Source organism: Clinocottus analis, unplaced genomic scaffold, assembly GCF_023055335.1.
Source record: "Clinocottus analis isolate CAN_PGR_092001 unplaced genomic scaffold, fCliAna1.0.p SCAF_43, whole genome shotgun sequence".
Classification (NCBI taxonomy): Eukaryota; Metazoa; Chordata; class Actinopteri; order Perciformes; family Cottidae; genus Clinocottus; species Clinocottus analis.
In genome coordinates, this window is record NW_027176187.1 from 288,994 (window position 1) to 302,500 (window position 13,507).

Consider the following 13,507-nt stretch of genomic DNA (forward strand, 5'->3'; position numbering starts at 1 on the left):
AGCCTGTGTATGAAAGGGCCCAACATGCTCATTGCTCAACCTGCGTGTTGACTCAACACTCGCTGCGCTTCTACTTTGCTTGTGACAATACATTTACCAGAAGGAGAGAAGTTGTTGGGATGAATTCTTCCGGAGGCTCCATCAGGATACAATTCATACCCGTTAACGATACTCGGGTCAGATATCGGTCCAGTGCAGGTCCATGTACTGCACCAGTGTCATATCTATTAAATGTCTTCAAAACCAAGACAACAATGTCTCATTTGTTAAAAGCATGCTGCCTTGACTCCTCTCTCCTTACATCTGTTGTGACTAAGACAAGAGGAAAAGAAGCCAGGAAAGGAAGCAAGTGTAGACAAACAGCTTAATGGCTGGTCCATGTGGACTAATGGAGCCCCACGGTGCTCCAGTGCTACTGGTGGTCAACGCCTCCACACCTTTAAATAAGAACATGATAACCTTAACTTGTTCATGGACACCATTTCATCTGCAAATGACAGAACTACTTGATAAGGAAGGTCCAATGAGTCGAGGTGTACATGTTCTTCTCATCACCATTTAATCCACATCACATGGAAGTCATCATTTAATGACACGTACAAAAGAGTCACATCATCTCCACTTCCTTACGGCACTCATAGCAATGAATCAATGCGGAAGCAGACTGTCCCGACGTCTGGTGTGCGGTCGGTTACGTGTTGGTCTTCTGGCGTTTCCAGAACCTCTTGACCTCGCTGTGTCCGAGAGGCGACACCACCATCACCCTGTGAGCCACGTCCTGCCACACCAGACAGCCCAGACCCTGCAGCACAACAGTACACACAGCATGAGCTCCAGACGGCCTCGAGCAGGACGTCACAGTGACTCCTGTTCCAGCGTCGGTCAGAGGATGTCTGACTGCTCGTGTGGTCGTCAGATCTGTCATCAGCGATGTCTGCACACTCGTTGACAGAGCCATGACAGACTGGTGAGTACGACCTCCAGATAAAAGTGAAGGCCAGACTTCCCTTCAGAAGCACACAAATACCCGGGAGCACAAATGTCCAGATACTTGGTAGTGTATGTGTAATTTCATTACTGTAAAATTGCAAAAACATGGAAAATTGTTGTTGTGGAAGAAAATGTGCAATAAAGCATAAACAGTGTGTGAACATGCAGCGATCATAGACACAGAAGATGGAGAGAGAGATGAAACCCAACCTGAGCTCTGTCTCGCAGCACCTCAAAGTCGGCCTGGGACAGGAACTGGTTGTAGAGCACACCTGCAGGAGAGCGGGAGAAGTTACTGCCTCACTCACTGACTCTCACTCACTCACTCACTGACTCTCACTCACTCACACACTGACTCTCACTCACTCACTCACTGACTCTCACTCACTCACTGACTCTCACTCACTCACTCACTCACTGACTCACTCACTCACACACTGACTCTCACTCACTCACTCACTCACTCACTGACTCTCACTCACTCACACACTGACTCTCACTCACTCACTCACTGACTCTCACTCACTCACTCACTGACTCTCACTCACTCACTCACTCACTCACTGACTCACTCACACACACACTGACTCACTCACTCACTCACTGACTCTCACTCTCTCACTCACTCACACACACACTGACTCACTCACTCACACACTGACTCTCACTCACTCACTCACTCACTCACTGACTCACACACACACTGACTCACTCACTCACACACTGACTCTCACTCACTCACTCACACACACACTGACTCACTCACTCACACACTGACTCTCACTCACTCACTCACACACACACTGACTCACTCACTCACACACTGACTCTCACTCACTCACTCACACACTGACTCTCACTCACTCACTGACTCTCACTCACTCACTGACTCTCACTCACTCACTCACTCACTGACTCTCACTCACTCACTGACTCTCACTCACTCACTCACTGACTCTCACTCACTCACTGACTCTCACTCACTCACTGACTCTCACTCACTCACTCACTGACTCTCACTCACTCACTGACTCTCACTCACTCACTGACTCTCACTCACTCACTCACTGACTCTCACTCACTGACTCTCACTCACTCACTGACTCTCACTCACTCACTCACTGACTCTCACTCACACTCACTGACTCTCACACACACTCACTGACTCTCTCACACACACACTGACTCTCTCACACACACACTGACTCTCTCACACACACACTGACTCTCTCACACACACTCACTGACTCTCACACACACTCACTGACTCTCTCACACACTCACTGACTCTCTCACACACTCACTGACTCTCTCACACACTCACTGACTCTCTCACACACTCACTGACTCTCTCACACACACACTGACTCTCTCACACACACACTGACTCTCTCACACACACACTGACTCTCTCACACACACACTGACTCTCTCACACACACTCACTGACTCTCACACACACTCACTGACTCTCACACACACTCACTGACTCTCACACACACTCACTGACTCTCTCACACACTCACTGACTCTCTCACACACTCACTGACTCTCTCACACACTCACTGACTCTCTCACACACTCACTGACTCTCTCACACACTCACTGACTCTCTCACACACTCACTGACTCTCTCACACACTCACTGACTCTCTCACACACTCACTGACTCTCTCACACACTCACTGACTCTCTCACACACTCACTGACTCTCTCACACACTCACTGACTCTCTCACACACTCACTGACTCTCTCACACACTCACTGACTCTCTCACACACACACTGACTCTCTCACACACACACTGACTCTCTCACACACACACACACACGAGAGCGGGAGAAGTTACTGCCTGCCTCACTCACTCACTGACTCACATACACACACACACACACACACACACTCCTTACAAATATAAAGACATGTTTTGATAATGTTATTGAAGCTTAAAATCCAGTAAATTCTCTAATAGAAGCCAGTTCCCAGGTGGCAGGTAGAAAGGTCTTCTTCACGTCTGCTCTGTGCTCCTCAGCTGTTGTGCTGAATGTTGCTGCTTAGAACACGATACTGAATGCATCCTCACAAAAAGTTAACACGCAGCAAGTGTGCACATTACAACAGGAGCAGATCTGAGACAGATAAAATGAGACAAAGTAAAACAGGGGAAATAGTAAATGTCAGACAGCTCACCCTCTGTGAACTGCAGCCGGTCTCGCTCCAGCTCCCACAGGCGGATCTGATCCGTTATAGTTGGAGGCAGCACTGGAGTCTGGAGCACAGACGTGAAGGTGAAGACACTGCAGAGCCGCATTGGTAGGAACGAGGTGTGAGTGAGGGGGGGGGGGGGGGGGGGCGTACCTGTTTGAGCATGATGGGGTGAGCTCTGGTCCTCAGGAAGTGGATGATCTGCAGGGAGAAAACACTTCAAGGGAGGTCTGATCTACGCATGCAGGTGAGAAGTATTTCCATAACACTTTAAAACCCTTTTGGTTTGGAGGGATTTCTGGAAGACATTCTCAGAACAGTGCATTGTTGATAGTGTAGATTTGAAATAGAAATAAGAAACAGACACGTTTCTGGCCCACTGGAAGTAATCAACATCCTGACCAGTTAGGAACTGACTGCTTCTCATCACGATGAGGAACACTGAGGCCTCTCCCTGCCGAGGGGCTGCAGACGGACACACAACAGCGTCAGTAAGTGGTCTGGAGGCGCTAGGCTTTATTTAGGAACCTCGTCACGCTGGAGAGAATGTGGACTTGTTGACCTCAGACAAGGAAAACATGTTTCCACCAGGTGCTTTCAAACAGGTGTTGCTGTAACCCAGGGGGGGGGGGGGGAGTTATTTTTCCCAGGGGGCCGCATGAGGAACAGAAAATATTGTGGAGGGCCGGACAATAGCCTGAATTCATGTAAGTACTCTCTGCGATGGAGTTTGACAGGACTTCCCAGCATGCAGTTCCGTGGTATATTTTATAAATGTGAAACCATGACTTAAGTTCCTAACCCTGACAGCTCAGTAGCTCCACTCAGCGGGTTTCAGGCTGGAGCTGTGGAAAGTAAATGTTACTGTCTGTAAAAATGTACGGTGTGTACGCCAGGCCCGCCCACAGCGCCAGGCCTAACATTAACAACATTTACACACCAAACTATTATTATCATTATTATTACTGGCGGGACAGATTAAAACGCCGGGCCGCACTTTGCCCACCCCTGCTTTAACCCGTGTGTGTCCAGACAGAAAGAGACGCCTCACGTGACGGGATAGAAGCCACAGCTCCACCCAACATCACCGTGTGTGTGACCGGCAGCGGCAGTGGAGGCGGAACCACACCAGACGGACAGCGTGAAGCCTCCGCTAGTTTAACGGGGCCGTGCCGCCGCACGCCCGTCACACTGGAGCAGACGCAGAGGAGGCTCAGCGTCCAGGACGTCATTCTGACGGTGGCCTCTGTGACATGCATTCACTCTGAGCTCTGACTCGCTGCAGGAGGACATTTGTTCTGCAGTATTCTCCTTCTGGCTCAGCTGGTTTCAGCTCGTCTGGCTCCAGCACACTTAAGGTAACATTGTTTAAATCTTGTTAAAGTACTCAAAATGCACAACATCAACACAAACAGGGAGTTATGAGAAGAGGTACTTTGGGGCCAGCTGGACCACAATGTGGCAGCATATAGAGTACATTGCTCTGTGTTACTGAGAGAAGTGTGAATACAAAAGCGCTCTGGACGCCCCCCTCAGCCGCCGCAGTACCTGTTGTGCCGTGATGCCGTTGGCGATGGCCTGTTGAACCGACTCCCTGGTGACGTGAGCCACCACCACATTGGGGAAGCGGTACAGCATCTCACTGAAGAGAGCCACCAGGGCGATCTGGAGCTCGGAGTCTGAGAGGACACGGAAAGCCCAAAAGGTCAGAAAAGGTTCCGTCAGCGAGTCCTTCAAGTGTTTGTACACTGCATGTGCACTGTGAGAGGTCTCTACAGGGACACTTTACCATGTACATCTTGTGTAAAGCTGCACGTGTTGGTACGTTTTATGAACACTGGGCGAAGCAAAGATACCCGTTTCTATGCTAAATGTGCTAAGCTAACCACTTCCTGAGTCCAGGTCCGTACATGCAGCCTGAACTCTCGCTTTTTGTGACTGACTAGACGTGTGGAGAGTCTGAGGTAATGATTCACTTCTCTTGTATTCAGCTGCTGTTTAATCCATCCAGTCCACAGTCTTCTCAAAGGATCTCTTTCAATAGGGACGTATGAAAAATGTATTTATTTATATTTTGTGGGTGACTGTGGCTCAGTGGTACAGCAGGGTCTTCCTTCAATTAAGGATCAGGGATTGAACCGCAGATGCTCTGAGCAAGACACTTAACCCTAAATGTCCCCTGTAGCTGCGCCTACAGTGTCTGAATGTGAGTTAGTCCTGATGGACAGGTGGTGCCTTCATGTGCTCCTCCATCAGTGTGAATGTTAGTCCTGATGGACAGGTGGTACCTTCATGTAGCTCCTCCATCAGGGTGAATGTTAGTCCTGATGGACAGGTGGTGCCTTCATGTGCTCCTCCATCAGTGTGAATGTTAGTCCTGATGGACAGGTGGTACCTTCATGTAGCTCCTCCATCAGTGTGAATGTTAGTCCTGATGGACAGGTGGTGCCTTCATGTGCTCCTCCATCAGTGTGAATGTTAGTCCTGATGGACAGGTGGTACCTTCATGTAGCTCCTCCATCAGTGTGAATGTTAGTCCTGATGGACAGGTGGTACCTTCATGTAGCTCCTCCATCAGTGTGAATGTTAGTCCTGATGGACAGGTGGTGCCTTCATGTGCTCCTCCATCAGTGTGTGAATGGGTGAATGATGTCATGTAGTGTTAGCATGCAGCACAGGAAGCTTCCAGTGTTGGAACATACCTGTGTAGGCGTAGATACGATAATTGGTTTCTACCACAATGAAGCCTGCGTCTCCAGTACCAGGGATGGAGGAGATGGAGGAGGAGGAGGAAGAAGAAGAAGAGGTGGTAGTGACTCCTGCAGCCAGGGTGATGGCTAGTCTGGTAGGGTAGTACCGCCTTGACTTCCTCTGATGACGATAGTCAGAAGAATTAAAGAATATGAACTCATAAATATACAGACATGTCATGACTTCAAGCTATATGAGATATCTTTTAACAGTTTCCCTTATGTCTTATGTTATTCTTATCTAAGTTAAAGAGTAGACTGGACTAAAGGGTTAAGTGTCGTCCTCCATGCTACCAGTCAGCTGAGAGGACGTCGGTACAGTCTCTTTAGAAGGCGTTGGTAGCGTGATGCCTTTTAAATGTGCTTTCGTTTGCATTTCATTCAATGTAATTGTTTTGTATTTTCTGGACCTAAAGTGTGAAATAAAGTTGGATTGATTGTAGAACTCAAGTTTAATGCACCAATCCCAATGCTAGGAACAGTTTTAATTCAACGTTTAAAGCGTGCTGACTCGTCTGGATGTCTGAGGCAAGACCACACTTCTGCTGACGACACACACACTGATATCTGGCTGCAATGCAAGTACAGCTGTCGCCCATCATGATGTTCTCAGTGCAGTCACACACGTTGTGTTAGTGGATCCTGACTCACCTTCCTCTGGAAGACCAGTCCAAACTCCCTCAGGTGCTGCAGGAAGGTGAGTAATGACTCGCTCATGCCCTCCACGGAGTAATCCTGAGGCACACAGGCAAGACATGATCAAAACACACACACACACACACACACACACACACACACACACACACACACACACACACACACACACACACACACACACACACACACACACACACACACACACACACACACACACACACACACACACACACACACACACACACACACGGCACTCACTCTGCCAAGCGTAGAGAAGCTCAGCTGGAACAAGAAGGACAAGATCTCCACCAGCTCCATCCCTCTGGACTGCAAGAGAGAGCACACGTCCATCAGAGAGTCACGTCCATCAGAGAGTCACGTCCATCAGAGAGTCACGTCCATCAGAGAGTCACGTCCATCAAATGCAGCTCATGAAATGAAACACATGAACGTCTCTAACAAACACCGGTGACTGACATGAGAACACATGAACGTAGCTTACGGTAAACTCTGTATGATGTGCATGACCACAGACTCATGCCACACACACCGTGAGCATGCTGGGACCTTGAGTAAGGAAGCGAGCGCAGTAGCAGCACTCGAGTAACTTAAACGTTCCCTGATTCTTCTTCTGAGTTTGTTCTCACGTTGAATGTACTTATTGTCTCTTTGGAGAAAAGCCTCAGCTAAATGAAATGTAATGGTAACCACCAGCACTGAAACTTCACACTTCCTGCAGATCTTTGCCATTAAGAGTCTTTAAGTAATTATGTTTCTTTGTTTCTCCTAACAATGCATCTATTTGTTCCCTTACATTGTGTGTAAACAGGAACATCTCGACCGTAAGGTCTGAGTGCTGTTTCCAGACCTCCACACTGCCAGAGCCTTTATTCTCCTCCTGTTTGGTGTGGAACGAGTCCCCAAGAGTCTGCAGCAGCTGCTGCTGCGCTTGAAGCAGGAATGATGAAGAGCTGTGAGGCTGGAGAGCCTTAAGCTTAGTTTGTTTCTGCGCCACGTCGACGCCGTACCTACGCCGCTACAACGCTCGTGGTGGTTAAGGCAGCGGTCGCTGGATTCAACCGGTTCACCGGCAGCAACCGAAGGTTTGCTGCTTGTAAGGAGAGGATCAGACGGCAGGAGGCGGGACCCACTGAAAGGCTCTCCTGGTGGCTGCCAGGAAGCAGTTCTTGTTTCTGCTTCTTTGGATTTGATCCAATAAAGAAACTATGAAACGTACACAGAATGACTCTCCTTGGTCCTCTTGTTGGACTGAGGACAGACCGGATGCTACACTGAGTCACTAAAGCCTCAAGAGGTACACGACTGGACGGGCCGAGGCCAGCTGGTTGGCAGGTTTAGGCATCTTTGATACAACGTCAACACTGCACTACCGCTGGAGTTCACTTGTGAAGGTCTGAAATGAAAGTTCTGCCAGATCTTACGTGTTGCACATCTAATGCTAGATGGATGATTTAAAGCTAATCAGGTCAAAAAGCAGATAATCCAGATACCTGAGCAGTTTTGAGGTACTGCAGAGTGAAGTACCACAGCTGAGAGGCTGTGTCCAGGAGGAGGAACTGGAAACCAGCTGACGTGATGTAGGGCGCCTCTCCTGCCTCACTGACAACAGAGCACACAGGACAACGTGGGGTCAGAGCGACACCTGTGGGCTTCAGAGGCATGCGTGAGCCACCAACACCACAAGACTTTTATTCAACAATAACTACACCAACACAAATCATCAACAACAACAAGAAATAAAACAAAAAATGAAACTATCTATCCATCACCTCTGACTTAGTTTTCTTTGTATATCCGACATCTTTATTTATTCCCTTCTACATTGGACTTATTTAACTAACTTATGATTTTTGAGGGGCGTTTTGCAGCCGAGTGTGAAGCGGCAGGGATGAGGGTTAGCGCCTCCAAATCCGAGGCCATGGTTCTCTGCCGGAAACCGGTGGATTGCTCCCTTCAGGTGGGGACAACATGCCTGCCCCAAGCGAAAGAGTTCAAGTATCTCAGGGCTCTTGTTCAGGAGTGAGGGTAAGGTGGAGCGGGAGATCGACAGGCGGATCGGTGCGGCTGCAGCAGTAAAACAGGCGCTGTACCGGTCCGTCTTGGTGAAGAGGGAGCTGAGTCGGAAGGTGAAGCTCTCCATTTACTGGTCGGTCTACGTTCCAACCCTCACCTATGGTCACGAACTCTGGGTCGTGACCTAAAGAACGAAGTCGCGGATGCAAGCGGCCGAAATGAGCTTCCTCCATAGGGTGGCCGGGCTCAGCCTTAGAGATAGGGTAAGGAGCTCGGACATCAGGAGGGAGCTTGGAGTCGAGCCGCTGCTCCTTCGTATCGAAAGGAGTCAGCTGAGGTGGTTCATCTCATCCGGATGCCTCCTGGACGCCTCCCATTAGAGGTTTTCCAGGCACGTCCAACTGGGAAGAGGCCCCGGGGAAGACCCAGGACACGCTGGAGGGATTATATCTCCCGGCTGGCCTGGGAACGTCTCGGGGTCCCCCAGAACGAGCTGGAACATGTTGCGGGTGAGAGGGAACCCCGGATAAGCGGCAGAAAATGGATGGATGGATGGACTTTTGAGGGTTTATCGTCGCCGAGTTAAGAGAGCTCAAAACTGCGTGACTGTTCACTCCGCCATCTTGGAAAGTCTCTTGTCTGGGTTTCTTAAACCAACCACCTCATGGAGCTTTCTTTGTTCAGCCACAGCTGATGCAATCAGACGAGAAGCTGCAGTTGCCTTCTTATCTCTGAAGTCAGCCTTTTTAAACTAGCAAGTTCTACAGCCTTATATTTAAGACGACAGAAATGTGACAGTACAATTCCAACCTGACGGAGCAGCAGAAGTGACATTTCACAGAGAAGAAATGAACGTGTACCCTTTCATGAGGCCTGCTTGCACCAGCAGCTGAGCCAGGTCCTGGCTGACGGCCGCGCAGGGAGACCCCACCATGAACTGCAGGATGACCTCCCAGCGCTCCATGGCGTAGCGGTCCAGACTCTCGATGTCCCGCGCGTGGCGGTCCGGACCCAGAGCGCTGCCCTCGTCTGCCCAGGCTTTGCCCCTGTGTCAGACACGGCGTTACTGCAACAGCAGGATGCAGCTACAGCGACAGACCTGGCTTTCACTGTGGGAGCGCGGTGCTGCGACCGCGTTGGATGCTTGACCTGAAGTGTCACATTGAAGCTGGTGGAGACACGAGCTGGATGTTCCCAGCAGCAGACCTACCCGCCCAGCAGCGCGATCCTCAGGTTGTCTTTGAACACTGGGTTTAAGATGTACCCTTGCAGCCCGCCCTGCAGCTGCTGGCTGTGCCACAGGCGGAGTCCTGCCAGCACCAGCACACACCCATCATGATCCCTGCACACACACACACACACACACACACACACACACACACACACACACACACACCATTACATGTAGTAGTACCATTACATGCAGTAGTACCATTACATGCAGTAGTACCATTACATGCAGTAGTACCATTACATGTAGTAGTAGTATTACATGCAGTAGTACCATTACATGTAGTAGTAGTATTACATGCAGTAGTACCATTACATGCAGTAGTACCATTACATGTAGTAGTAGTATTACATGCAGTAGTAGTATTACATGTAGTAGTACCATTACATGCAGTAGTACCATTACATGTAGTAGTACCATTACATGTAGTAGTACCATTACATGTAGTAGTAGTATTACATGCAGTAGTACCATTACATGTAGTAGTAGTATTACATGCAGTAGTACCATTACATGTAGTAGTAGTATTACATGCAGTAGTACCATTACATGTAGTAGTAGTATTACATGTAGTAGTAGTATTACATGTAGTAGTACCATTACATGTAGTAGTAGTATTACATGCAGTAGTACCATTACATGTAGTAGTAGTATTACATGCAGTAGTACCATTACATGTAGTAGTAGTATTACATGCAGTAGTACCATTACATGTAGTAGTAGTATTACATGTAGTAGTAGTATTACATGCAGTAGTACCATTACATGTAGTAGTAGTATTACATGCAGTAGTACCATTACATGTAGTAGTAGTATTACATGTAGTAGTAGTATTACATGTAGTAGTAGTATTACATGTAGTAGTACCATTACATGTAGTAGTACCATTACATGTAGTAGTAGTATTACATGCAGTAGTACCATTACATGTATTAAATGCAGGTGTTGGGTCAAACAGTCTCATTTCCTGTTGCAGTAGGTTTCAACATCCTGTGGTGGTGATGTGTTCCTGTTGCGTCTCCAAACTGAATACTTCTGGCATGAAGCAGCCAACAGGACTGATGGATGCCGTTCAGTCACAGCTGCTGTCTTCGTGCTACTAATCCCTAAAAACAGTCCTCACAAATAAAACTCTCCAGTAACAGGTCAGTGGGGGAATGTTACAAAAACGCTTCACCGACGTGTAATGAGACACAACACGGGAGGTGACTTACTTCTGACTGTCTACCTTCACCCACAGAGCCAGAGCAGCCTGGGGGAGCGGCTGGTCCAGGAACAGCATGCGCATCACGTAGTTCTTGGCCAGAGAGGGGAGTTCCCTGTGGAAGACCAGCGCCAGTATTAATGCCTCCTGCGAGGCGGGAGTCCACATGAGCAGCATCACGTGTCACCGCAGCGAACCTGTAGACCGCCAGACATGTGGCCGGGTGGTTGTACAGCCGGTCCAGGACCTCGGGGCTCAGCTCTCTCAGGTACTCGTGCAGGTTCTTGCACTGCAGCTGGACCCGCAGCTTCATGGTCTACAGGAGAAGGACAGCGTCACCGGGACATGGCGGTCTGTGGGCTCGTCTCACTGCTACTCCAGCTCGGAAAACACGGGACTGAGCCGGGCTTCGGTCTGTGGCCCACCCTTTGGTTGGGCACACGTAGCTACCTGATACGTAACTTGTATTTAGTGAGCAGCGCGTTAACAGCTTATTCCCAAATGATGTGTTGCATTCAAAACAGTCCTTCTCAACAAAGTCACTTACGTTATCGGGGCCGGAAGTCTTGAAATACGCTGCTTCGCATGCGCTGGTCAAATGTCCAGTGTAGCGCGAGGACGGAAACACAGACAGTAAACTTATTTTAAAGTCCAAAGTAACTACATTGTTGTCATCCGGCACTTCTCTTTCCTTGTGGGGCCATGTTTTCAGGTCATGTGACCGTAATACGAGCGAGCTTATTGGTCATGTTCTTCTTCTGCTATTTTAATGCCGACGTGGAACAAGTTGAAGGCGCAGTATCGCCCCCTGCTGGACCGAGGAGGAAGACGGGATTCATGAACCCCAAATAAATAAAAGTAAAAACGTCTTTGCGTCATTTCCGACTCAACCCCTGTAATATGTTCATGTATCTAGAACTATTACTACTTTACACACACACACACACACACACACACACACACACACACACACACGCTAAGTTAGATAATCAGACACTAGTTTGTGTAGTGACTATGTGATGGTCATGACCTCAGCGGTTCTCCTTGGTTTCAAGGTCATGCTTAAAGATGAATGGTAGCGTTGCAGCAATATATCCCTTATTTCATCCCTGCAGCTAAGATGGATGTTCGGGACGACCCAGAGCCATGAGACCATGTGCTCTGTAGGAGCTCTCAGGGTCACACATCCTGACTAGTGGATTTCATGACTTTAAACTAAACGTTCATGAGCAAACATTGTGTGAAATCTGTGTGTAAACAGTAAAAAGTGATCAAATGTAGTATTTAAACTAACAATGAGGATTCAAAGCATACAGTAAACCTTAAATGACACAAATGAATGAGAGACAATAGTTTGATTCAACAAATAAACATTTATATAGATGCCTGCATGTATGCTGTTGATATGTTGAGCCTTTCTTTTCCAAGCAGATTCATTATTTCAAACTCATCGTCAATGAACGTCATGAACACATGAATATAACCCTTTTCCGTGACTTTCACAAGAAGTCTGGATAAGTTTTCCATGAGTGTAAAAACCCGGTCTGATTCCATGAAATGCACGTTTACAAGTGGCTATACATTCTGTTTAATTATCTGCAAACATCACTGATCCAACAATGGGTGCCTGAATACATTAAATCAGTAATTACAAAACCTCTAGCACTTCATACATCATCGCATCTTGGAATTCATTGATTCAATGTAAAAACAGAGGCGGGCATGAGCTTGCTATAAAATCTTAATACATCATAGTGGGAGCGTCGGACCTTTTGATCTCCTGTAACAAGTCATCAGTCACATCCTTTCATTCCTGGCCTCCCACCATTACATCTGTCAAACAGCTGGACTTGTCCGACACCCTGACTGCGTGTCAGCCGTCACGCAGGAAGCACGTGGTCATGACAACGGGTCGGCTTTTTAACCACATTTCTTTGGGTTTGCAGGCAAGACCTACCATCGTCATTAAAAATGAAGCCATTTGTCCGTTAAATGCTATGAACAGAATTGACAGAAACAGCGAGCCGCTTTTACTGCATCACTTTCAGTTGAGATGAAAACAACAGTTTTACTTTGTCAAAATCATGCCACACACTTTATTCATGAAACACTGATAGTTTTAGGATGTTACAGTAATACATGGACCTTAAAGGTTGAGAACGTGTATGCGTTTGCCATGTGGAGCGCTCCTCTAGTGCCCACAACACGACACTCTCACCAGCTAGCGACACTGGGGAGCTGCTCTTCCTCTCAGGAGTCTTCCTTCTCTTGATACCTGGAGCACACAAATCAAAATGCTCAGCAAAAGATCACACAGCACCACCAAATGTTCAAATTCACGCCCACAATGATTACCTGCAGTGGATACAGGTGAAGAAGACTGTCTGCCCTTCATCTGCAGACCTCATCTGCCTGGTGTGGTAAACCATGCCCTC

The 13,507-nt window shown here is 48.1% G+C and overlaps 2 protein-coding genes across 3 annotated transcripts in view; both read right to left on the minus strand.

Annotated features, from left to right (window-relative positions):
• Positions 1-542: 542 nt before the first annotated feature.
• Positions 543-11,771, minus strand: gtf2h4 (general transcription factor IIH, polypeptide 4). Its single transcript, XM_068599166.1, has 14 exons — positions 11,620-11,771; positions 11,270-11,388; positions 11,083-11,187; positions 9,848-9,979; positions 9,498-9,683; positions 8,115-8,223; positions 6,862-6,930; positions 6,598-6,681; positions 5,899-6,067; positions 4,745-4,875; positions 3,350-3,397; positions 3,182-3,260; positions 1,201-1,262; positions 543-802 (listed from the first exon to the last, which is right to left on the minus strand). Exons 2-14 carry the CDS (start codon positions 11,383-11,385, stop codon positions 692-694), a joined length of 1,401 nt encoding a protein of 466 aa, XP_068455267.1. The 5' UTR covers positions 11,386-11,388; positions 11,620-11,771; the 3' UTR covers positions 543-691.
• Positions 11,772-12,449: 678 nt separating this feature from the next.
• polr1h (RNA polymerase I subunit H) overlaps positions 12,450-13,507 on the minus strand; it is a 4,428-nt gene continuing 3,370 nt past the window's right edge. For both annotated transcript variants that reach the window (XM_068599142.1, XM_068599143.1), the window contains exons 4-5: positions 13,428-13,507; positions 12,450-13,347 (exon numbers count right to left, since the gene is read on the minus strand). The exon at positions 13,428-13,507 is cut by the window's right edge and continues 30 nt beyond it. In XM_068599142.1, the coding sequence (XP_068455243.1) occupies positions 13,323-13,347; positions 13,428-13,507 (105 nt within the window). In that variant the 3' untranslated portion in view covers positions 12,450-13,322. The remainder of the gene's footprint in view (positions 13,348-13,427) is intronic.